General features: G+C 36.9%; 2 protein-coding genes across 2 annotated transcripts in view; both read right to left on the reverse strand.

Annotated features, from left to right (window-relative positions):
* NFXL1 (nuclear transcription factor, X-box binding like 1) overlaps positions 1-18,087 on the reverse strand; it is a 49,452-nt gene extending 31,365 nt beyond the window's left edge. Inside the window, exons 1-15 of the mRNA XM_057366760.1 lie at positions 17,752-18,087; positions 16,381-16,551; positions 15,932-16,041; positions 14,234-14,367; positions 12,586-12,764; positions 12,257-12,418; positions 12,051-12,151; positions 10,758-10,872; positions 10,287-10,411; positions 9,355-9,477; positions 7,956-8,046; positions 4,574-4,694; positions 3,807-3,963; positions 2,999-3,090; positions 366-387 (exon numbers count right to left, since the gene is read on the reverse strand). Coding sequence (XP_057222743.1) covers positions 366-387; positions 2,999-3,090; positions 3,807-3,963; positions 4,574-4,694; positions 7,956-8,046; positions 9,355-9,477; positions 10,287-10,411; positions 10,758-10,872; positions 12,051-12,151; positions 12,257-12,418; positions 12,586-12,764; positions 14,234-14,367; positions 15,932-16,041; positions 16,381-16,551; positions 17,752-17,911 — 1,863 coding nt within the window. The 5' untranslated portion in view covers positions 17,912-18,087. The remainder of the gene's footprint in view (positions 1-365; positions 388-2,998; positions 3,091-3,806; positions 3,964-4,573; positions 4,695-7,955; positions 8,047-9,354; positions 9,478-10,286; positions 10,412-10,757; positions 10,873-12,050; positions 12,152-12,256; positions 12,419-12,585; positions 12,765-14,233; positions 14,368-15,931; positions 16,042-16,380; positions 16,552-17,751) is intronic.
* A 2,767-nt stretch (positions 18,088-20,854) lies between these two features.
* Positions 20,855-25,304, reverse strand: CNGA1 (cyclic nucleotide gated channel subunit alpha 1). Its single transcript, XM_057366740.1, is given in 7 exon segments — positions 20,855-22,388; positions 23,194-23,300; positions 23,450-23,557; positions 24,274-24,375; positions 24,466-24,491; positions 24,882-24,952; positions 25,193-25,304. Coding segments are annotated over 7 exon segments (1,944 nt in total). The 3' UTR covers positions 20,855-20,970.
* Between the last annotated feature and the right edge of the window lie 966 nt (positions 25,305-26,270).

The raw sequence follows: 26,270 nt of genomic DNA on the forward strand, positions 1-26,270 counted from the left end.
CTCAAGAGTGTGTGACAGAGAGAGAATATAAACTATAGAATGAGGGGGGGRAAAGCAGAAATATTTAATAAGAAGACCACCAAAAAACATTTAAACACAATTTAAACAACTGCAAGAAAACACAAATAACTGCACAAACCATGAGTTTAAATTTTTGTCCATGAATTCTACAAAGTCAAATAGTTATATATTCTCCAGAACAGAACTAAAATACCTTCTGATATGCAGGCTCTTATGTTAAGCTACTTCACTGATTTTAAAATATGTATAAAAAATCTAGTATTTATTTTTAATGTTTTTTGTTTTGCCTGGCAAAATGAGATATTTGCCATATTTCTATGCATAAACCAGTTTCCATGACTCACCTCATGCTGTCCAAGACACTCCCTGTCAAAGAAAAAAAATCAGAGATTTAGAAAACACATATTTGTTTTGGGGACTTAAAACAGTGACAGTGCTTTTCACACAAAAACTAGTGCAATCTATTTTCTAAAAGTGCAAACTAAGAGAAAATCATCCATCTGTRCAGCTCAATGCCTCCTCCTTTTCAACAGTTGTTTGGATAACTTTGTTTTATAACAAAAAATCTCAAAATCTATTTTATGTGCAAATTAGTTGTAGTTGTATAAGAAATCAATTACTTTTTAGAAAATAACCTGCTTTGGTTCCAAGTATCATCTTCTTTGTCTCTACAAATACATTACATCTTATTTTTCAATTATTATGTTTACAGTTTTCTCCTTTTTAGAAGGGTCTAGAAGGGTTTAGAAGGGTTTACTGTTCCTGTTCCTACTGTTCCCTTTTAGAAGGGTTTACTGTACTTGGATCAGAATTGTGAAGGTTCAAACACTGAAATCAATCTTCCGCTCAAGTTATTTYGGAAAGAATCTTTTTACCTGCCATTCCACATCTGTAATCTCCTTGATATCTCTACTAAAATCAAGCAATTAATGAAATCATCATGAATATTCAAGCAAAAATATGTGTAAATCAGTTCCTAAGAATTTCTGGGAAAGTATTTTTGAAAAAATATCCCTGATAACTTCTCTGACACAAAATAACTAACAAGAGCTACAGATGATGTTTAGAACAGCAAGATACTAACAAGAGCAATCAGCAGACTGGAGTCTCTTGTTCACACAGCTCAACTAYCTTATATCTATAGTACTCTTCCTATATCCCACTAATTTGGCTTCTAGAACTTCTGCATTCCAGTGTAGCATAATTCTGTTCCACTCCAAGAGTAAACTGCTCAACCAGCCTGATTGTCTTCTGTCATGAAACTAGATCGGTATATGAGCAATTCCCCATGGCAAATTTGCATTAAAATTGAGCTGTAATGGTGTAAGACCAACTACAAGGTGTATAAAAAACTATCAGGATCACTGGGCTCAGATGGTAGTAGATAGTTTTTCTATACTGCTCAGACAGCAGTTACACATGGAATTCTTCAGCTTGGGACCTATCTCAATTATTTTTTCCCTGGTAACTTGAAAGAGTTAATGCACCTTTTGCAGATAATGCTAAAGAAGAGTACAATAAGCACATTCAAGGGCAGGGGTACCATTCAGCATCTAAAGATACAGCCTGAGAGAATTTCATGAAATGCAGAAGACAAAGTCCTCCATCTAGTCACTGACTAAAATCCCAGCAATATAGAAGGGGGTATATATATATATATATATAGGGGATATATATATATACACATATACGCAGTAATACAGGCTGGGGACATAATAACCCAAGGCAATGAAGCCAGGCTCTCTCCTGAGATTCACAGCAGGGATGTAAGAGACAACAATCCTACTCTTAGAACAGCAATGTTCTAAGTAGAATTAATGTACTCGGGRGGGCTTTAAGGTCCAGGTGGAAAAAGCTAGAGAAAAATTCCCTTAATTCAGTGTTGGTCTGCTTTAAGAAGGAGGCTAGACTAGATGACCTAACCTCAAGGTAATTTCCAGCTTAATGGTTCTGCAAAATTAGAAGAACAAATACATGAGAGAACTTCTACAGCTGGCTTCCACATAAACACTGAAATCAGATTGTAACAATCTGACTTTTTCACCTTTCATAAGTCTGGCTTTTGAGACCAAGTACCAGAAGTACTGAGTGGTCACAGCTTTGAACAAAAGTAAAACCTATTAGAGCACAATCCCATACGATGTTCTAAACATATCTACATAGTTAAATAGATCTTTTTATTATCTTCCTCCATCTAGTTCCCACTTCATAAGATGAAGGAGGGATGTTTAAAAAACAAAAAGACACTAATACACGTGAACTATTCAGAGTTAAAACCCGTAGGATAGCACAACACAAAAACAGACCAAAAGCACCATAATTTTTACTTTGCAAATGAATACTGAATTCTGAGTCCTCATTTTATAATGTAAACAGCGGTTCCATCAAATTGAAAACAAAGCGAAAAAAACCATCATCATGTCTTCCCTTACATCCTCAGCATCATCACAAAAAGAGTTGATTCAGCTCAACTCAAGGAGCAGAACCTTCTGGAGAAGTCAAAAGCAAAAAGGAAAGAAGCAGATGGGATGAAAGGTATCCACCTGTCATTYACTAGCATATAATAACCAAATGACAGAAACAAAATAGCAACTGATTATGCAGAATATTATGATCCCATAAACCAAACAAGATGAAAACTACATCATGTCAGTGATGACTATCAAACTTCACAACTTTCATACTTGTATTTTGAAGGAGCATTACACAAAACATGTATCAGAAAAGATCTGATCTTTACTAACACAATTAGCCCTTTCATACAGTGAGCACACACTACAAAAACATCTATCACAGTGCTCCGAGCTTTATGAGACTGRTGTTCACATAGGCTCTTTACAGCTGCAAATATGGTTAATTTCATGTCCATCTCTACAATCGTGTAAAAAGAAATGAAAAATCTCTTTCCATATAAAAGTGCTTTTTTTTTTTTTTTTTTTTTTTTTTTTTTTTTTTTTTTTTTTTTTTTAATACTTACACTGGTATAGGAACCTCACAGGGAGGGCATGGTAGCGCAGTCCGAATGAAAGCTGGCTCAGATGGCTGCTCCCAAGGGCCTGCAGACTGATGCTGAGAGCAAAAGACACTAGTTGAACACAAAACACAATATAACTACCTGCTTGACCATAAATAAACATATCACCTAAAGAGTTTCCAGTTCTAACAAATACACTCTGTAGTAACTAGCTTTTTACTAATGGAAATTTCCACATCACCCCCACTAGAGACAAAAGATTACAGTTTCATCCTTAGCCTGGTCAGGGATAGAAAAACTAAGTCCTGTGGCCCCTAGAACTAAAAATTAAGCACCAAGCCAAATGAAAAAGACCAGCAAAACAATTCTAGCCRGTTAATAGAGGTAAAAGTATTTCAATTATTGAACTAGTTCAATTACTATCATGCAGTGCATACATGTGTCATGTTAAAAAATGCCAAACAATTTCTGACTTCTAAACTGTGCAAATTTTGATGGTTTTGCAAATATCAAGACTCAAATTTTTTTTTGTTCTTATGCTAAAAGCAATTGCAGCTGAAAGTAASATTCATAATACAACTCCAACGAAAGTCTTCTACATTTTTGAGCAATTCAATTATGTATTAGAAAGTTACTTAGATTGCAACAAAGATGCTAGAACCATGTAGTATCATGCTGAGGGKTATGTAACCTCTGCACTTGATGATGTGTTTGCTCTGAACTCCAAAAGCCTCGAAACRTAAGGTTAAGGTCCAACTGATGTTCATTGTTCCTAACATAAATAATACATCATTTTTCACTGTTTACTTACTGAGCCAGTCTGCTTCACAAGTGCTTCATCATGGCAAGAAACAGGGCACAAGTGACCACACGTTAACGTTTTCTGGCAGGGCTGACGACATGGAGGACACCGCCCAAAGTGACAATAGTGTTTCTCCTGGGTAGAATGGTGACAGGTAGGTGGCCGACTGAAGTAAAATCCAAGAATGAATCAATATGACAGCAAGAAATATGAAGTTACAGCCACAGACAATTATGCTCAACATATAAAGAATTGAAATGAACAAGCTGTTTCTTTTTAATTAGTTTAACTTCGAAATTAGACAGCAATTCTAAATAAAATTAAAAATCAAAGCTGGGCTTACATATTCAAACAGCTGTTTGAATCTTAATTCTACTCTGCACTGTGTAATCTAGCTACACCCAATCAGAAAATATTCTTTTGCCTTTTGCTAGTAAAGTTTTCTAGATAAACTGCCTCACTGAGGTACTTCAAAACATACCAGGGATGACTTGAAGAAATGAGCTGGACTAGACTTGGAAGAGCTTGGTGAGACAGAACCTCCCCCATGAAGCAGGCAAGCTGCTCATGAAACCTCAGGGTCAGAGAGGTATCTGATAGGAAGGATTATTGCTAATCTCCATCTGCATAGTCAAGGATACAGAAGATTGAGAAGTAATAGCTGTAATCAGATAAGGAACAATTTTTGCCTTTCAAGGTATATTTTACTACTTTCTTTAAGGACACTTTAAACAGGAAGTTTATGAACAGGAAACTCACACACTTTTTAYACTGACCTGCACAGCTGCTTGCATTTGGGAGGTCTGATGGTACGCTCTCTGCCACAGGGCACTTTAATGGCTGTTTTTCCACAACTGCATTTCACATCTACAGTCTCTGGACATGGATTACAACTACCTAAAAATAAACATATTAACAATATAAGAAGYAAGTTAGAAATGACCCCCCTCTCACATTTTAAAAAGCAGCCCAGTCATTTGGATCACACTACACTCAGGTATTTCCTATTTGCATTTCAGTCTTACATACATACGCAAAAATGTCATCTTTCATCTAAATTTAAAAAGGTAAGGGACACCAAAAAACTGGTACAATAAAATTTTACACATTTTGTATGATATTAATGCTCAGACTATGTATAATTAATGCTTCYTTGAAAACATCCTCCACCTCTACAAAGCTACTAATGTAACTAATCTGATGCATTTTTAAAAATGTATCTATCTGTAAAAGATTRATGTTTTAATTTATAACTGTCCCATACTATTTCTTTACCAAGTGCCAACTGCTAAGTTTGATTATTGAGTAATTAACAGCAAGAATACAATCTTCTAAAAAAGAAAATTTAGACATGGGATTTTAGCTACTAATCACGTTGCATTCTGAAACTTTCAATAAAACAACTGAAAGTGTTATTGACAGCAAAACTTTTTAAGCAATTCTGACTTGTTATCGGGATCTGAAAAGYAGCATTTCAAGAAGCAGATGTCTCGTGACAAAAGGCTGCTGAAGAGAAAAGTATGGAAGCAATTGCAAGGTCAGTTAAATAACAATATCATGATTAGCACACATAGCATCATAGAATAGTTTTGGTTGGAAGTGACCTTAAAAACAATCTAGTTCCAACTCCCCTGCCATGGGCAGGGACTTCTTCCACATACTGCTCAAAGCTCCATTAAACCCAGAGTCAAACATTTCCAGGCATGAGGCATCCAAAATTTCTCTGGGCAACCTGTTCCAGTGCCTCACCACACTTACAGTAAAAAAAAAAAAATCTCTAATTATCTAATCTAAACCTACTCTCTTTACATTTAAAGCCATTAACCACTGTCCTGCCACTACATGCCCTTGTAAAAAMTCCCTCTTCATSTTTCTTGTGAGCTGCTTTAGGGTCTGGAAGGCTGCAATTAKGTCACCCTGAAGTCTTGTCCAGGCTGAACAACTCCAATTCTCCCAGCCTTTCCTYATAGGAGATGTGCTCCAGCCCTCTCATCATTTTGGTGGCCTCCTCTGGACTCCCTCCAGCAGATCCATGTCMTTCCTSTGCTGGGACCCCAGATCTGGACACAGCCCTGCAGGGGGGTCTRAGCAGAGCAGAGCAGAGGGGCACAATCCCCTCCCTGGCCCTGCTGCCCAYRGGGCTTTGGCTGCAGCCCAGGACACGTTTGGCTCTCTGGGCTGGGAGTGCTCATGGCTGGGTCATGTCCAGCCTCTCACCCACAGCACCCCCAAATCCYTCTSRGCAGGGCTGCTCTGGATCTGTTCATCCCCCAGCCTGTGCTGATACCAGGGATTGCCCCAACCCCRGTGCAGCACCTTGCACCTGGGCTTGTAAAACCTCATGAGATTCCCAAAGGCCCACYTCTCAAGCTTGCCTACTTTTGCAAAATAAACTGAAGGTCTAAAAGCTATACTGCTCAGAGTGGCTAATATGCGTCCAGTTCACTTAAAAATCCTGAAGGAAGATGACTACATTCTGAAAAATACAGAAAGACAGTGATCAGAGATTCAGAGAGCCTGAAGATAAGGGGAGARCACACTGTTCTCAAAAATTAAGTGTTGTACCACAGGAGGAAGCAAAACATTTTGATTTCCTGGCAACACACTGTAAATTTCAGCAAGCATGAGAAATATTTAAGCATAGAAGATAAGCAAAAAAAAMCCTAAATCACAAACAGAAGAGATAAGTTATCTTTTTTCAGGCACTCCTGCTAAAGGCCAAGAGCTTTTTATCAGCAACTCCTAASTGAGATTAGGTACCTTTTCAAGGATTCCATTTGAAAAGTTATTTTCTAGGAGGCATCAATTTCTATTAACATCAGTTGTCACTGAGATCTGGCAGCTCATTGGAAAATTAACCTGACCCAGCATTACATACTAAAGATAAAATAATTAATTTTAACTTTCAGTAGCTATTAAAATATTAGTATACAGGGTGAAACACATGAATAGAAATATTTTGAAATAAAAATAATTGCCTTTATTAGGAATATTTTCAAACATTCAGCAAGATATTACAAATGGTATAAGACTGTATTTTGTCAAAGCAGGGAGAATTTAGAAAATTAATTTATCATCAGGTATCATTAGTCTTATTAATTAGCTTCATTATACGCAACTCTAGTTAGTAAATGCACAATCAAACACTTGCCATAAATTACTCCACTAAGTGTGTTTATTTGATACTAACATTCTCAAAGATCACTTTTGTTTTCTCACAGAAAATGCTTTATTGTGTTCATGTTGATTATTAGCAATCTGTGTCACTTTTAGCCAGATTGTAAAATGCAAGCAGCATCAAATATAAACAGTCATTGAYGCTACAAGTTTATCCTACAATGCAGCATTAGCGCCTCAGTTTTCCAATCAGAATTTTATTATTTAGTTATCAACCAAACTAATGTGGAAAAACAATGTTATCTGTTTTCTTCTGACAGTACACAAAAAATTACATAATTACAAGACTTTAGATAGGTACAGAAGATGGAGAAGAAAGGGAAAAAGGGGCACAGTATACAGAGAAAAAAAAACCACACTAGTTTGTGGTGACAGATTTAATAGAAGTTAACTGGTACAATTACCACCTTTACCTGTCCCCTCCTCCTAAGAGTCACTGCCTCCGAAGGAAGACCAGCTAAACAAGTTGTGAATTAGTTCCTGAGTTGTAGCAATTTTTACTTCAGAATACTAAGAGTAATTACATAGTCTACTTGGCTGCTGTTTCAGCAGGGCAGCAGCTTCTGTTGGGAAAATTGCCGAGAGGACAGACAATTTTTCAGTCATTCCAGTTTAACCCCCTACCAAACAAATGTCAAAGCAATCTGCCAGGTAATTTTGCCCCTTTCCAGCATATTTTTAACCAAGGTCACTGAATTCAGAAGCAAACTTTTCTGTTACCCTTCTCAAAGTCAGTAACAAGTTATTTTCTTTTACCAGTAGGACGCCAATAAACATTCAAATTCCATCATACCTTTTTTTTATTATTTCAAACCTACATGTTGCATTCTAGGATTTTTCAAAACYATCCAGACTCAATCAGCAGCAATTTCTGTATGTATCTGGAGAATTTATTAAGCACCACATACAGTCATGCAAGCATGAAATATGGCAAAAATAAATAACATTACATTGCTACAGGGATTCTTAACCCCTTCTTACCTCTATGACAGCCTGAAGGACATTTGTGATTTCTGCAGCCGAGAGTTCGCCCACAGACTTGATCACAAGGTGGACAGTTTCCAGAACAGCACTATTTAAAAAAAACAAACTAGAAACTCTAGTAACTGGAAACAAAAATTTCTGGTATACATTTTCCCTCTTTTACTATCTCATTTCTTTAATATTATTTTAAAAAGGCCAGTGGACTTTAGTCAAATTTCTTCAAACTCATTCTAGAAAGAGGGCCACCTGTAAAGTGGTTTAAAAAAAAACCCTTAAATTATAAAATAAGAAGAAAACACATTTGAATGCACCATTTCAACACACTAAAAAGGCAGAGGGCTTTAAAAAAAAGCCTAAGAACATTTAAAAGTTCAATTTATTGCAATATTTTAATTAAAAATAATTTCAGAAGAYAGGACATCCAACAGTTTACCTCATTACTCTGCAATTTCTTCCACTCTTATGCTACATTGTCCACAACAAAAATGTTGCTAACCATTTTTTAATATACATTTTACCTTTGTAGTAAAGGTCAGATAATTTCAGGACCAGTTATTTATTTTCCATCCTTATATAACTTAGTAAAGTGAACGAATGAGGACATTTCACAAAACCATCACATTGGTGGATGCCAGGTCAGGAGAGAACACCACCTTTTCTGTTAACTTGAATGATATACTCCTTCCAACAAGAAACCTGGATTTTCCAACACAGAGCTGCCAAGATAGCATTTACTTGTTTTGTAATCTTTTCACATAAACTAAATTCACCGTAACAATAATATTTTAAAATACCTAAGAATAAAACTTAGTAGGCATTTCACACTTTCACAATGTATTAATTCACAAACAGCCAGCAACTTTCAGGCTTTCTTGAATGAATAAACTGAAAAGATACTTCTGAATATCATTCATTCCTTTTGATGTCAAACAAGAAGGGAAACGAAACTCCAATTCCCAACTGTCATACCACTGATGCATGCACTTGTGCTTATTAGAAGATGGGACAGAATGCTGGGTGTCAAAAAAAAAGAATGTATCCCTGACCAAGTTGTAAGTGACTCCCAGCTCTTCCTACAAAGTAGTGAAATAAATGGATTTAACTACTGCACAATGCATAACACATCAGTGACTACTCAAGAATCTGAAAGAAAAAATTGCCTTCTGGAACTGAAACATGGTAAAAATGCCCTCCCTGTTTATAAGGCTAGTGAGTTTTACTTGATGTCATCCTTTTCAGGGAATTCTGGTACACTGAAAAGTAGTTTCAATGGCATGAAATAAAACTCAAAAAAAAAAAAAAAAACATGAGATGGAGCAACAAATTCACGTAATTTTATCTATATTTTATAAAAAGTGAGCTAAACAATACATTTCAGAAAGATTATCTCTTTTACCTTCCTCCGACACTGGTGCTTTTGACAATCACGAATTTTAGTACACTTTGTTTCACACAGATATGGCTTATGACATGGCATGCACTTGGTGTGCTTTCCGCAGCGACACTGTTTTTCAACCTCCTAGGCAGCAAGACAGGAAAAAAGGCAGGGTGTTTTTAATACAAAGGAAAAAAAAAAAAAGGAAAAGAAAACATTCTACTATTATCTGTAAAGGAAAGCTCAAGGGAAAGTAACATTACACAGCAACCATGCAAGTGTGTCATGCAGGATAACAAGTGTAATTGCAAAACAAATTAATACAAAAAAGTACCTCTCCTGCACATTAAACTAGATTCACCCATAGTGTATATAGATAATTTATGAAGTAGATGAGCAGGTTTATCTGACCTACATCATGGCTGTCACATGCTAACTACTTTCACCTATACTTTGTAGGCAAAGCTGGTTCAGGAAGAGACAACTGAGACTTGACAGAGCACTGGCTGTGTAAGCCAGACCACAGAAGYTCCAGCGAAATCTCGAGCACAGTAAACTTCATTTTCTTACAAAGAAGAAAATAATGTTACATTACAGCACYTCCCATTTTACTAATGAAAGTATATCATAGTAAGACACAGCCAGAAGGAAGCAAGGAGAGATGGGGAAAAAATGTCTTTTAGGGTACAATTCATTTTAGAAAACAAAGCAGAACAAAAACAAGCCAAAGCAACAGAAGACTCACCCATGCCTCAACTCAACATAATTCTCAACTAGTTAATCAGAATTGTGTTGGGTTGGGAGGGGAATAACAAAAAAACATGTTGGTTTTAATAAATGAAGTCATAGAATTTGTGGTAGATATATTTAATTTTCCTTATGAGACCTGCRCTGTTCCAGGCATATAGTTTAAAAGCCCTAACCAAATGTGAAATTGCTACAGTAAGACTAACCTGTCTGCATATTTCACAGGGACCCCGATGGCAGCGCTGTGAACATTTATGGATACCACATTCCAGAACTTTGTCACAACTATCACCACAGGTGGGCACATCTTCTGTACAAGGCAATGTAAACCCTAGATGAAGAGACAGAAGCACAAGTCAACATTTACAAAAAAAGAAAAAAAGCCAAAATATTTAGGAAAAAAGTGCAATGTGTATTTATGTTCAAACGGCAATTTTCTTTTGTTTTTTTTATAAGCTTCCTTATTACTCAGCTATTCACATCAGAAATTAAACCCTTGGTACTAAATAAAGCTTTGAAAGCTATGCAAAAGAAGTTAATATACTGTCACGGTTAACTATAAGGACCGTGGACTATATGGACCGTGCCCTGCAGAATTAGCCTAAACTACAGACTGTGAAAGACTGAAGAACTTTTTATGCAATTTATCAGTTAAAAATAAAAAAATTGTAGCTTACTTGTTTTTCCACAAGGACAGAACCTTTTCCCAGAACGAGGACAGTCTCCACAGGGACCAGCATGACAAACTTGTTCACATGTGTGATTACCACAAGGCAAACGTTTCCCACATACCTGAGAAATTCAGAGAAACCAAGTGAATGCAATGTAATTGAACTACATACCAAGCCAAAGCAAGCCAAGTGGAAAAAGCAGGAGGAAGATGCTTCTGGAGGGAATGTCACTTTTTCTGAATTTCTTAACAAACCCTGTATTTGCTGAGTTCACCAAATATAACTGATCATACTTGCAGTGATCCTGTCTGGAATCAGTGTATACTGAGGAGTTAGTGTTTCAGAAAACCTGAGCAGTTCCACATCTATGCTGTGCCTCACACAGAGCTTAGCCTTCAAGCCTGCATTGTGCTGCACGTACACTTTGACCACAATATAAACTTATTGTAGCAGAAGAGATTGGAGGCAGCTCCCACTTGGTACCAGTGACTATGCTGTCTCCATGTCCTTGCTTTTATCTAAAAGTGCAGCAAGAAGTTCTCATCTGAATACATTTTCTGTTTGACTGTAGAAATTACGATTAAGGATGCTTTTTTATAAGAAGATCCTACAATATCTTCAACAACCAAGATGGCGCCTGCACAACATGCTGCACATGTATCAATTGTCATGTTCAATGTTGCACAGCTGRGGGTTCCAAAGATCTAAAGGGACATGCTATTTTTTTAGATATTAATTTTCTCTACAGTGTTAGCTGAAATAAACTGCATCTTAATTGATACTTCATAAAGAYCAAGTACTTTTCTTACTGGGATCAGAATCACCAAGAGCAAACTCCTCCCTAACTTAAATTTTTTAATTATTTTTATTTTTTACCATCTGTCAATCCATAGCCTTGGTTTTAGGCACAAGTTTCAAATATACTGCAAACAATTAATCATAAAGCTTTCTTTCTGTTACAGTCCTAAAAACAAGCATGAAACTTTTGTCTGCTAAGCTGTGGTTTCCTTTTTATTTTTGAAGGCAACAGCTGAAACTTCAACCTCAAGTACAAGAAAGAGTATACAAAGTTAAATTCACTGCTAGCTTAAACCTACAAGAATTCCAGAATTTTACTTACTATAAAAAATTAACTCAGCCAACTAAATCTTGTCTCAAACAAKGCTGTTTATATTTTTGATTGCACTTTCAAAAGTAGAAAAATAACTTTTACTGAATACACTTTTCCAACCCTTAATACACYAAATATCAAATTTTATAAAGATGAGAAACCAGTTAAAAAAGACAGCTTCAACATACCTGATCACATTGCCACTGAGGGCTTGCACAAAGTCTCTCTGCTGTCTGTCTTCCACAGATACACCGTTGTTTACTGACACGTGGACAGGGCTGACAATCCCCTGAATGTAATTGCAAAGAGACACTAAGMGTAGGAATTGCAAAAGAATGATGCATCTTAACAATTAAAAGAGCTACTGCTCTTAAGCTTAAGAAGGCCGGTCTACCTGCATGACAGGGATTCTCACAAGCATGTTGTCCACACAGCAACATTCGCCCACACGGCAGGCGACAAGACCASTCCTTGGCACTGCACCTTCGGGGCACTGGTTTGGCTTTCTTACAGTAACAGGTTGTTGTTACCATCTTTGGGCAAGGTGGACAGGGTCCTAATTACAGGAAAAAGAACATCTTGCTAATGACCATTCAGCAAATGCAACCTTGACTACATCTCTTTTACTCCRACAATTTTAAATACACTTAACAGATTTTAAGTTTAACTGTGTAACAAGTACCCAAATACAGGTCACATAACCAAGAAACACAGAGGATTTACCTGGATGACAAAGCAGCAAACATTTATGACCACAGGAAGGTTTGAATTCCCTCTCACATATCTGACCACAGGAGTGAGGTACCAGCCATGGGTCTACTGCTGGATTCTCCACTTTTCCACAGTAACAGTAATACCTACTGGGAGTTTCAGCRCGTTTGTATTCAAACCTACATTTTGGACTACAACAAAAGAAAAGGCAAAAGCCAAAAGGGAAAAGAAAAGCAATTTTAAAAAGAATTCTTTTAAAAGAAAAAGCCATTTTTATCCTTCCGGCTTCCCAAGACTGTTTCAATGCTACCAATTAACATTTTTACAACTACTGTAACAGATAGCAACAATATACAGTAACACAGTATAAAGGTTTTTCTATMTGTCAGATTTAACAATACATTCATTAGACTGTCTAAGGAATTGTTCTGTCAATACAGGGTTTTTTTCTCTAAGAATATATATAGACAAAAATTCAGCACAGCAAAAACCAGAACAATTTTTATGTCAAGCAATATCAAAAGAATCTATGCAACAGTTAACCTATTTAAATAGAACCAATTTTTAAAAAAGGGATTCAAAACCCAGGGTTTACTTGTAGCAGTCTATCAGCCATGTAAAACAAAGTTTAGCRATACTATTAAAACTATGAATAATAMCTGGAATTTTATCTGAAAATTTTTAGATTCAAGATGTATGCCTTCTTTTCTTTAGCCTTGATGTTGACAAAAATTAAAAAATACATTCTTGCTAAAGGTAGATAGACACTAGAGGTCTGAAAATTTTAAGTGCCACAGGCCCAACAGGTCCCATGCAAGCCACGGACAAGGGAGGCAAYACAAAGAAGGAAAAACAAAGCATTTCACATTTCTGGCTACACTGGGAAAAGACAAAAGATGAGAAGGTCCCCCTCAGAGAAGAACAGGGACTTTGAAAGACCTATGCACTCATCTTCATCAAATAAAACATCAATTTGCCCTTGTATAACACATTACAGACCACAAACCATTTCTCAATAGGATTTGCATATCTGTAGCATGTGCTTAAATGTAAAACAAAATACCATTTTCCTSGAATTTTTTTTCATTACGAACATTATGTTTAAACACAAAATGAGTTTACAGTGCATTATCAACTTCAGGTGCTAAAAGCCAACAACCGACACTTTATTTCCTTAAGCAAACCTGCTTAGGAAATTTATTCATGCAGCCACATTATTACCTTCTTCTTTATACAATCTCAAGGAAAACTGCAAAGCCTGATTTAATGTTTGAATTATACAGAGACTAAAAAARACACAATCCCTACACCTGGCTATTTTACAATATTTTTTAAACTTATTTCATGGAGCCAACTTTAAAAGCAAAAAATATATAAAGCCACTCAGAAAYAAATATCAGAAGCTGAGACACATGACAGATAAGTTACCTTCTCRAAGATTAAAACAAATTTGATGTAGCAAAGTTTAATATCACTGTGAATTCCTGRATCATGTTAATGAAAACATAAATAATTTTAAGAAACAATAGAAAAGTCAGTCTTAACTCCTTTTTTTTTCGTTGTGAATATCATTTACAAATATMATTTCTTCTAAAGTAACAGTAGTTCACACAATTTTCACTACAGAAATAACTTTGTAAATGTACCATGAGGAGCTCACCATGGCCACGGATAATCTTTCTTCCCAAAATCATCATCTGTCAAAGGAGAAGATACAAGGAACAGGCTGTCCTTGGCCCACTTTTGGATACACACCAGATGAAATATACAAAAGCACCCACAGCAGCTCCAGACCTAAAGAGCAGACATCAATTGCTTTAAATTAGGTTTCTGTTTCCATTGATGAACATCCATAATATCTAAAGAAATATAAGTTTGTAAAATAGGTTTTTGAAAGATAGATTATACCTATTGTTAGAYCAATACAGGCAGTTTTTACTGCTATGGATTCATACCTATAATCTCTTTTAYGACTCCCGTGGGAAGTTTTTGCCAAGGCTGGTGGAGCCAAAATACAGACAAACAGAAAAATGTTGATTTAAACACACTGTTGGAGGTCATGTAGCACAAACTGATGCCCAAAGATGGACTATTGCCASCTTAGCTCGGTTCAGTCACACCTTTGCCAAGCAAAGCTGAAAGTCCAGAGGGATGGGGTCTCCACAACCATCCTGAGAAAGCAGCTCCTAGTGTCATACTACCCTCCTAGTACCCAAGCCAYACCTCCCAATGCCCACTTTGTGCTACTGTCCCTTACCACCTGGTGCCATAAAGATGACTTTGGCTTTACCCAAAACTATAACAATTTGGTAAGAAAAGTGCAGAATAAAATTTAAACTTCTATTTTTTTTTAAATCACTTAGGACAACATTATGAAATTAGACTGTCAAAACACCAGGACTTTCTCCATTAACTTACAGAGGGACAAAGTCAATGATTTAAGTTTTTAGAACTATGATAACTAACTTCTCAAAACTAAATTTGGCAGGAGACATTAAGTAAACAAACAGACTTGGCGGAGATTATACAGATTCAAGATAATTGGCRAACCACTGAGTTAGAAAAAAAAGACTTCCAAGTTACCAAATCRTGTCACTTCTGCTGAGATAAGATTAACTCTATCAAGAGCCACAGAACTTCAAAAATCAAGCTAAACATATTCATTCAGGTCTGAAAAAATACGGACTTAATGTTAAGAATTCATACAAAATATACTGTATTACTTTTTAGAAAGTAGTTATGACTGCAGTTTCATTGGATACTTGTAGTCTGTGTATATCTATCATAAGAAATGAAAATATTTTCTGCACTTCTTTTATTTTTAAACATACAGTTGCAAACATGTTTTTGATTCAAGTAACTCTGACAGATAGAGGAAAAATTATTTGTCCTGAAATCTCTCCCATACAAAATATACCTATATGAAATAGGACAAATTACTCTGACATACACACTTCTTTTTCTGATCAACATTGAAGGGCAGCAAATTTATATCCACTTCCCTGCCATAAATCTAAAAATAATATCTCTTCACTTCCTAGTGTTTAATGTTTTAATTTGCTACTCCATAGCAAATTGCAAGCACTGGTATTCATGCACTTGTTTTTGTCACCAGCTACTACCTAAAACTTAAAAATCAATATTTTATACTATGATAACAAACATATGATAAAAAAGACATATTCTGATTACAGGCTACACTTATGTTTTCAAGTGTTTCAAAATCCAAAGATGTCAAATATTGCATTTAGTACTCTTACAATTTTAAAGCTACCAATCCCAAGAATAAYCTTAGTAATATAAATTATTCAGACAGTTACACTTGTTTCATTCTAAAAGATTACTGTAAAGTACTTACAGCTTGGTTTCTTTTAACTGAAGCAATGCAGATGAGACATGTCATAGCCCCTGACTGAAAAGCGTCATTCATGTACTGCCTCGTACGTTCCAGTTCACTTGCATCTCCATCTTTAACATATAAAGATTTTTAAAGCAATCAGTAATGCTTGATCTGCTATTTTTTTACATGTTGAGACTGCTGCAAAAGTATTTTTTGGCCTTTGAATAAAGGCCAGTCATGTATTATTATAAAACCACATTTAAGACAGTTTAAAACTATACAATYGCTTCTGCACAGAAACACAAGAAGTACTGCCAGCATGCACTGCTGGACAAAAATATTTTTAATGGAAGAAATCAGGATAGAGTGCCTTYCTTCCAATTACAAAAAAAATCTAACACACAGTGATACTGCAYTGCTTATGCTTTCATACCAAAATAAAAGTCAATAAATGAAAAAAACATTACCAGTTTGACTCGTGTAAATGGTAAATGTTTTGTCCAAAATCTTTCCTTGTTTTACTTCAGCATCTTCATCATCATCTTCAGATGAGGAGCTTAATTGATCTTCAACTAGCTTTTTTGCTGCTGCCTGATTAGCCTTCTTAATTTCATCAAATTTCTTCAGTGAAGATAACTCTATTAAGAGAAAATACTAATGATGATTACTACCACGATAGTTAATCGTAACACTGTATGCAGTTCTACATACTCACAATTGTGTGTCCTCTGCTTTAAAATTTGCTGATTTTAATACCACACAAGAAGAGTTAAATTGTATTTACTTCTTTACCGTGTATTATCATAAAATTCACAGCAGGAATTATTATTTGTCAATTACTGGTGACAAATCCAACCAAATATGCCAGAATACATGTATTATGTAAAGGATACTTTAAAAAACCCACACACATCCCTCACAAACACAACTGTCATTGCATGAGGAAGGAAAAAACAAAACATGCAATTCTTGACAGTTGCTATYATTTACAGATACCACACAGGTAATTCTCACAGCATTTGGTATTTCTTAAATTAGGACGTTCACCCATCTCCCTCAAATTCAACAGATCTTTATTGTAATAGTGTGTTCACTGCTATTTCATAGCAGGCAACATTAAAGGTGAACAGGTATTTKAATATAACCTTTTTTAAAGTTACTACATGTGAAACAGAAAAAGATTGTCAYGCGTACGAACATATTAACAGACTTCACAATAAACCAAAGTGCTTTTAAGACAAAATACGATGGAGACACAAAGGTCTTCAGGAGACCACTAGCTTTCCGTAWTACACTACTGGACCCAATATATTCGGTTTTTAAGACTCTTAAGAAACTGTGCTGCCAGTCAAAAGAACTTCATCTTTGGCACTTCTGTGGTATATTTCATATGGATGAACTTACAGCTGGCCTGCGCACCGAAAGTCCGCACCTTTCCTAGACTGCATTTCCCTGACCAGCGTGCCTAAGGAAGACTATCATGCAACTCCCCTAGGTGTTTCCAACCATGCTAAAAAACAGGTATTTCATCATTCACACTTTACTCTTCTGCTCCAAGAAGACCGTGCACCCTGTGCACCCTGGCGAGGGCTCAGCCCCTCGCTCTSGTCACTGCCTGAGGCCTCCGCGTCTCTCCCGGGCAGGAACCCGCAGGCAGGGCTCGAACACCAGCTCGCCACCGCCGAGCAGCGCGGGAGCGGGGCCGGGGCCCGCCAGCCTCCCTTCCCCGCGACGCCGGGGACAGCCCCGACCCGGCCACCTGCAAGGGCTCCGGGCCAGCGCCGGCTCCCCGGCCCGGGGCCCGGCATTCCGGGTARAGGACAGGACGCGACACTCACCGCTAGCCCCCTCGCCGATGGTCCCCGCTGCCGCAGCGCGGGAACCGCCGCGGCTCCTCGGGGCCGGGGGCCGGGCGGCCACTCCAGTGCGAGCAGCGAGCTCGTCCCCGGGCCTGGCGCGGCCGCGGCCCCGGCCGCCCTGGCGCCACGGAGCCTCCATTTCTCCCCCGCCAGAAAGCGGGGAGAGAAGAGGGACCGGACCCTCCGCCTACACCCTCGCCGGCACAGCCGCCCCACAAGGTGCGCTCCTCTCCGCTCGGCCCAGCCCGGCCCTGCCGCTCCACCCGGCGATAGAGGCGGCAGCGCCACCGGCGCKCCCGCGACAGCGCGACTACAGCTCCCGGCGCTCCCCGCGCGGCGGGCGGGTCCGCGCCTCGCACCGCCTCAGCCGGCCGGGCTCGGGGCCGGGGTCACGGCTCTGTGTCTGGGTCACSGAGTTCTCCGGGTCGGAAAAGGTGTGAGATCACCCAGTCCAACCATTAACCCAGCGCTGCCACGTCCTCCAGTGAACCACGTCCCCAGGTGCCACATCTATACGGCGTTTAAACACCGGAAGGGATGGTAACTCCACCACTTTCTTGGGCAGCCTGATCTGTGCTTGACAACCGTTTGGGTTGAAATTTTTCCTAATACCCAAATCAAACCTCTCCTGGCGCCGCTTGAGGCCATTTCCTCTCGTCCAGTCTCTTGTTACTTAGGAGAACCTGACCCCGGCCCCACCTCACCACGGCCTCCTTTCATGGAGTTACAGGGCGCTATAAGGGACTCTCGAGCCTTCTTTTCTCCAGAGTAAATTTCTGGCAACCGCTCCTACAGAATCCGGCTCTTGCAGACCTTTTCTTCATAGCTCCTATAACTCCTATAACTTCATAGCTCTTGGAATATGAGAGTTAAAGCCCGACCATGAAGCCTATTTTGAAGCTTCACTGAAGTATATTCAGAAAGTTGTAGTGTACAGAAATATATATTGAGGAACATGTGTGCCTCCTGATAAGTTCTGACAAATAAGGGCGAGTTGAAATAGTTTTAATTTTACTGACATTTCCTTATAGCACTTACATTATATCTTGTGCCAGGAGGAAACTTTGCATTTTTTTCAGCAAACCCTGCTCATAAAAGTTAAGTTGTACAAGATTTCCAACCATAAATGGTCTGAAAATAGTAAGCAAATAGGAGATCAATTCTGTTTGTTTTATTTTGGTGTGATTTTAAATCAAAGAATTTTTGTTCTCAAGAAAGAGGCAGCTAGGTGAATASAACCCATGTCTTAGACTGAAAGATCAGTACAAGAAAAATAGTTAACAACAGATATCTACCCTTTTTTAATTAAAACTCATGTCACATATTTCTCTAATAAAAAGTCTTAAGCACTTCAACAAAGGAGAAAAGTGCTTTCTAAGTGCCTAATGGTCAAGTAGGATAGAGTGCTGCTGGCATACAGATCGCAAACTATATTCAAGACATGAGTTGGAAGAATGTTGATTGCAAAGTCCARCACTCATGATATAGCTAAATGCCAGAATAATCCTTGTTCTTATGTGCAGGGATAGACTGTTCAGTGACAGGATGTTTCCCTTTCCCCTTATCAGCTAATTAAGCCATTTGTCATTCAAAGCACAGGATCAAGAGGGCATGAACAGCCATTTTGAATTTATATTTATCCTTGTTGTTCTGTATAAATCCATAAATCCTGTGCATTAAGTAGCTCATACATTTTAATCCTTGCAGTAAATCAGAAGTTATTTATAAATCTCTGGCATCCTGGAAAGCATCAGCATTACAAAAAATAAAACAGCCAGARATAAATACACTTTATAAAATACACAATTTATATCTCCATCTCATTAAGGAGAGAATATTGACAGTAGAGATATTATTGACAGTRATACGTTCATATTTGTTTTTTAACAGTCCAATTTATCAGGATAATCAAATTTCCCTAAATACAAAATTATCCATTCTCTCATTGCAGCTCCTTTCCTCCCTCMCTTTCATCAAACTTATCCAATGTTATGTGCCTGTGATCAAATTCTACTGAAAATTCCCAGCTGCAAATACCCAGCTGAGACTGTAACTAAGCCAACCATTTTTTGCCAATGAAAACAGACATAAATTAGGGGGAAAATCCAAGGAGATAATACATCATAAAAGAATTGAAAATGAATCTAACATATGAATATATAGATTTTACTATCTTAGAAGTAGTTATGAAGAAAGAAATACTCTTATCMACAGGAGGAAATCGCCTCTTTAGTCATATTCTTTCCCCACTGCAGAAGATGCTGTATGAAGAATTTGGCCTGTTGCTGTCGTGTCTTCCCGTTACACTCYGCCAACATCCACAAGTGTTATATTAAGAACATTAACATTTTTAATCACAAATCTTAAAATCTTAATAGTCCATGTTCAGCAGCCATATGATTACATGAAACAGAACAATCTTTAATAAATATTTTTATTTGTATATTTATACATTATTTGTATATTATTTATTATTATTGTGGAAAGCACAGCTAGACTGTGAGCCATCCATATCTTTCACACTGATGCTCAYAAAAAGTTGTATTTTCTCCTCTCTCTATTCCAGCCTTTGTGTGTATTATCCTGAAAAAAAGGACCATTTCAAATTGCTGACTTACATTTCAAGAAAYCAGGCAAGGTGGACCCAGTGAAATAATAGTATTTTTCAAATCTTACTGCCTTCAGTACTCTCATCTGCATTGTAGATACACCCAATTCTTTATACAATGCCCCATAATTAATTTCATGTTAATCAATAGATATTAAAATGTGCTCATTTATACACAAATTTACTATAAAGGTTAATGACTTCAAATAACGTAATTGTTACCAAACCTTTCATTGTTTCCATAAGTGGAAACAAAGAAATTATTTTAAAACAGCCAGCAAAACTTCCAATATTTGCTAGTATATGACACTATATGTGCATCTGCCATAGAGCAGCATTATATAGAGTACGTAATGCATTAGCAGATAATACCACCTGTTTGTTCAAGAACAAAGGGTTATCTTCCATTGCAATTCTTGACTCTTTTTTCTGCACCAAATCTGCCAAATGTGCGCTGCTTGTAGGAGATTAGTGACATTGTCTCAACAAATAATTTTTTGTAATTAATAGGTGCTACAACGATTAGAAATCAATGTATTCAGCTCCAGTCAGGATTTGGCCCTCAGTCTTATTGGAAACTTCCGTTGTTTTTATTCTGCTTTTGACAATCCAGGTTTATCTGTGGATGGATCWAGTTCTTCAAAGTCTGCAAACTCTTCCTCTATAACTGGCTTCAATATTGTCTCTATTTGTGTAAGTCTTTTTTTCACCTTCTGTTGTGCACTTTCATACTCAACCAATAACCTGGCAAACTTTGTTTGTAACCTGTCCATAGCACGTTCCATGTAGGCAACCTTCTCTTCCAGGTCTTTAGGATCACTTCCTAAATTTGCAATTTCGATGTCCAATAACCCATCTTTCATTAGGATTTGCTTGCCCTTTTCTTCCAGCATAGCTTTTGCATCTGGATACTCTGTTAAAGCCTCCATGAGATCATCTTTAGACAGACAAAACAAGTCCGAGTATCCAATACTTTTAATATTGGCTGTTCTTCGATTGCCAGCTTTGCTACCCTTGATATTAAGAATACTGATTTCTCCAAAGTAGCTGCCATCACTTAGGACCACAAACTGGGTAATTCCATCATCAGCAACTACTGCCAGCTTGCCTTCTTTGATAATGTACATCTCTCGTCCAATATCTCCTTTTCTGCAAATATAATCTCCAGGACTGTATACTTGGGGCTGGAGTTTCAAAACCAGTTCAACCAGCAGACCAGCTTCACAGTCCGCAAAAATCCGAACTTTTTTTAGCGTTTCCAGGTGAACGTTGATTGCAATCTCTGCTCTTAGTTTATCTGGCAGATACTTTAAGACTTCCCTTTCATCCACAGCCTTTTTGTTTGTCCACAGGTAGTCAAACCACTTTATAACTCTTTTTTCCATGTCTTTACTCACATTCCGAAAGTGCATATATTGCTTGATAGCATCAATCCTTGCTTGAAACTCTGCCCTGGCAGCATTCATGTTGGAGATCATAGAGCCCACGTTACCAACAATGGTAGCAAAAATCAGTACTCCAACCAAGAAGTCAACAACCACAAAGAAATACTCAGAATCTCTTACAGGAGGAGGGGTTTCACCAATAGTAGTCAGGGTCAGTGTTGACCAGTAGAGACTGTAGACATATTTTCTAGTCAGACGGGCAAATTCAGGGTCAGAGGTGTTGGGGTAGACCCATGTGTCAGCCCCAAATCCAATGGCTTTTGAGATCGAGTAGTACACACAGGCGTTCCAGTGGATAATAATCACAATGTACATGACAAGGTTAGAAATCCTGAAGATATTTGGGTAGTTTGTCCTTGTTTCTGTTCTCTGGAAAAATTCAAACATTCGAGCTACTCTGAATAGTCTGTTTATTCTTAATTCTGGGTAATTCAATCCTAACTTAAAGTATAACAGATCGGTTGGTATGATTGACAAAAAATCCAATTTGAATTGAAAAGATTTCTTGTATTTCTCTTGTAGCTTTTGTTTTTCTTTCACCAGAAGACCTTGCTCCAGGTAACCTAAAATAAAATAGTAAATAATAAAAAATGTTACAAGTTCAAATGTGTTGTGTTTAATGTCAGTYCAAATCTACTTTGAAAAGTATTTTGGGCACAAATTCTGTATGGAGCATATCTTCTCTTACTTTAATATTCAATTTCTTATTTCCAAATATTCAGCTTAGTGCTTTATGGTTCAGCTTGAGCTAAATTATACAGTTGTGAAAGATAAACAGTTCTAGTTCTGATTATTTTCCTCCACTTTTCCACCATGGTGAACATCTGAAAAAAAACACCTTCCCCCAAAAAAACCTCCACAAGCTATAGGAAGGATGATTAATGGGGAAAGAATATGAACATAGGAATTTCAGTTTCATATTGAGTGAATCTAATTAATGGCTCTGTAGGATAATGTTTTAAAATAAATCGTTGCAGCTGAAGTTAATGGGATGTCTTGCTTGCTCAATCAAGCAAATACTTGATTCTGCCATTCATACAAAAAACAGATTCAGGTGSTAGTTTTTCAGAATCCCCAATCCTCACTTGGCTGCACACGTTTGTCTTAGTGAGTCATCTGCAGGCATATAACCTTGTACCTGCATGTCTCAAGCTTTATGTATCCTTTGAGTAATATATCAGAATTTCATCAGAATCTCTTATGTTTTTAGGTCTCAGACTACAATCTTTCAGAATCTATCTCAATGTCTTTTTTGACTATTGCACCTCATCAAGGCTATTCAGATAATACAAGTAGTAGTGTTTTGGTTTTTTTTTTTAAAAGGCATAAATATATAAAAAGGAATAATTAATAATTTAGTATATTTACCTGTCCTTGTCCGTACAAACATATCAGCAACATAAATRGCATCAGAAACATAATCAATAATAAACCATGCCGCTAAGTAATCATGCTGAAGCTCATCAAAACAGGCTCTAAATAGGAAAAGACAAAAGTAAATTATCACAAAACAAAAATTAAATACTTGCATGATATAGTGATGGATAGAATATTCTTTTATCTATGTAGGGGTATTATGATTTTCCTGAAGTTCTTCTGTATAGTCATTAAAGGAATACATCACCTAGCAATAATCATGGTCCAGTTGTACATGACAGGCATTGTGATGCAAAACAACCAGTTGTAATACATATTTCCTGCTGGGTCAATGGTGAAGATATCTTTCTTCTTCCTAAATGGTAAGCAGGAGGCAATAGGGAGATTTAATGATACACTTGAAATACACATATAAGTTTTTGTGGAATGAAGCATTCCAGAAGTTATTATTGTCAGATAAATCGTCTTTATCAAACTTAAACTTCCTTGCTCAAATGAATGGGACACATGAAGCTGGTGTTCCTTTGGACACAAACTTTAGAATGTAAATTTTGCTAAGCAAAATTAGCTTAGCAGTCTCACTTCAGTTGATAGTGGCACATGTAATTTTACATTTGTTTCCTACCCAAATAACTCTTTTGTCTGATTACTGATCTTATCATTAAAAAAAATATATGTCTACCTACTAATTTTTAAATCAACAACTAAAGCAACAACTTTTAGAGCACAGAAAAGTTTACTTGCTTGTCAATGCCTTTGTGTGTGGAAGAGATTGCTTTATACTGGCACAGCTTTTGCTGCAGTGTGTTATCCAAGAAACATTAGATAATTAGAATCCAAAGGAAATATATCTTGATTAATTTTTTCAGATCACCTCCATGCATGCATATTTCTGTTTTCCACAAATGAAGTTAAGCCAAAACAACTCTACTCTAGGGAGAACAACAGCAGTCTGTACACTAATTTACTAAAGTATAAACATCTTTACAGTGTGTCCATGAATGGRTTTGTTCTTAGATCAAAAGCAATTTTATTATGCATCATAAAAGGACCTAAATGAAAAATACTTACTCTTCTATATTTTCTTTTTTCTTCGACTTATCTTTATTTTTATTTTTCTCCTTTTTTTCTTTGGTCTTTTGTGTTTCTCCATCCTTCTTTTTTTCTGGCTTGCTAAGACATAGATGAACATTTCCCATTGTTACAGACCAAGTTAAAACATAAATATCTTAGAAATAGTAGTATTATTTCACTTCATCTTACCTCTTCTTTTCTTTTTTCCTTTTCCTCTCCTCTCTAAGAAAAAGACAAATATGATAGGTTCGTGGGATGCACATCCTCTTTCTTCAACATCTATTTATTAGAATTGTCTGAATTCAGTCAGGATAACATTATACTTAGGTGTTTGATCTTCAAGAACACTATTTTTCTTATTGCTTATTATATTTACCTAGAACTACTTTTATTTTAAATTAATAGATACAATGTCAGTAACTTTGGAAATGCAGATGATCATCATGACTGGTGTGCATAATTTTGAAATGTACGTGTCGTCTCTTTGGRGCTCACCTGAATTACATAACTGTTTCTAAAGAAGCTATTAGAGATCTAGTATAATTACTAATTTCTGCTTTAACAACATAATTGCAGTACTCTCATTTCAAYAATGGCAAAAATACTTACTCATCTTTATTACTATTATTGTTAATATTGTAGCATGCAAATATTCCAGGTAGATATTGTTGCCTGGGGAACAACAAAATAACACAGTTATATCATAAACAGTTATATCAAACAACAGTTGTATCGTATCTGCTGAAATAAAAAAAAAAATAACATCTCCTAAACATTTACAATAAGCACTMTACTATAATCTTAAAAACTTAGTTTCTTACTAAGAGTGAAGAAAATTATATGATGGCAAGTATCTGTGCTTAGACATTCTTATGCAATCAAACTAAGAAAAACCAAACTGGCAAAATATATTTGACATACCTGTCCTCCCTGTTGTACACCAGTCCAGGGTCCTTACTGGTGTCATGCACTACCACAYTGGGGACAATTGTATGGGAGTGATGGGTCCCAATCACTCCTACCTTCATGGTCAAATTTGTCTCAACTTGGGGAATTGAAGAAGACTGAATAAAAAAAGAATCAAGTCATTTCACAGCTAGAAGAAGTAGCACTTTTTTTTTTCCTAAACATGAATCCTTTACATCCTTGCTTTCCTGAAGACCAACAAGAATATTTGTAGTTTCCCTGTCTCCCATGATATTCCCACCAGTCAAGAAAGGGCTTTGTGGGTGCTTCAGTGTGAATGACCAGGCAACTACTGCTAAAGGGAATGTTCAAGATATCTTTAGGGAAGCATTCATTCAGGTCTTTCTCCTGAGTTTTGACACATACTTTGGTAATATTTAAACAATTGTGTTTGAAACATCTACCACTGTTTCTTTCACTTTTGAACCAAAGGCATGAAATACTCTATCAAGATGGATAACAGATTCATGCACAGATGACATCCTGAAAACCAGACTAAAAGGTATCTGCTAGTTGTAAGTCCAAAGAAATCTCAGTGTGTYTGATCCTTGAGACTTATACTCTGTTGAAAGCAAACAGTGAGTTCTGTAAATAAAAAGGTAAGACTGATGTAGTAGTTTCGTTGCTCGTATAGCAGTAGTATAAAAGCACCTAAATGGAAATGTTTGTGGCACTTTATGTCTGATCTGTTCATCTCAAGGAAAAAWTTGTTTTACAGCTAATATAGTGCATTCCACTGCACAGTTTCCTAGCACTGGTGTAATAAGATTCTTCTCTCTTTTTTTTCAGCACTTATTCTTACAATTCTGCCAGCTATATCTTGTCAGTGAGACTGCCAACTCTATAGGCATGGCCTCTGTCTATCACTGTGAGCTGCTCTTGCCAGGGCTATTTAGAGAAGATTATAAAACAGATATTCATACTGCTATCCACTGCAGTAACAATATCCCTTCATGTGTGAAATCAGGGTATAGAGATGTCTGTAAGCCACAAATTGACAAATGAGTGGCTGTACCACTCTTAAGTGA

The sequence above is a fragment of the Malurus melanocephalus genome, unplaced genomic scaffold (genome assembly GCF_030028575.1).
Source record: "Malurus melanocephalus ecotype Western Australia unplaced genomic scaffold, MMel_1.1 scaffold_71, whole genome shotgun sequence".
Taxonomy (NCBI): Eukaryota; Metazoa; Chordata; class Aves; order Passeriformes; family Maluridae; genus Malurus; species Malurus melanocephalus.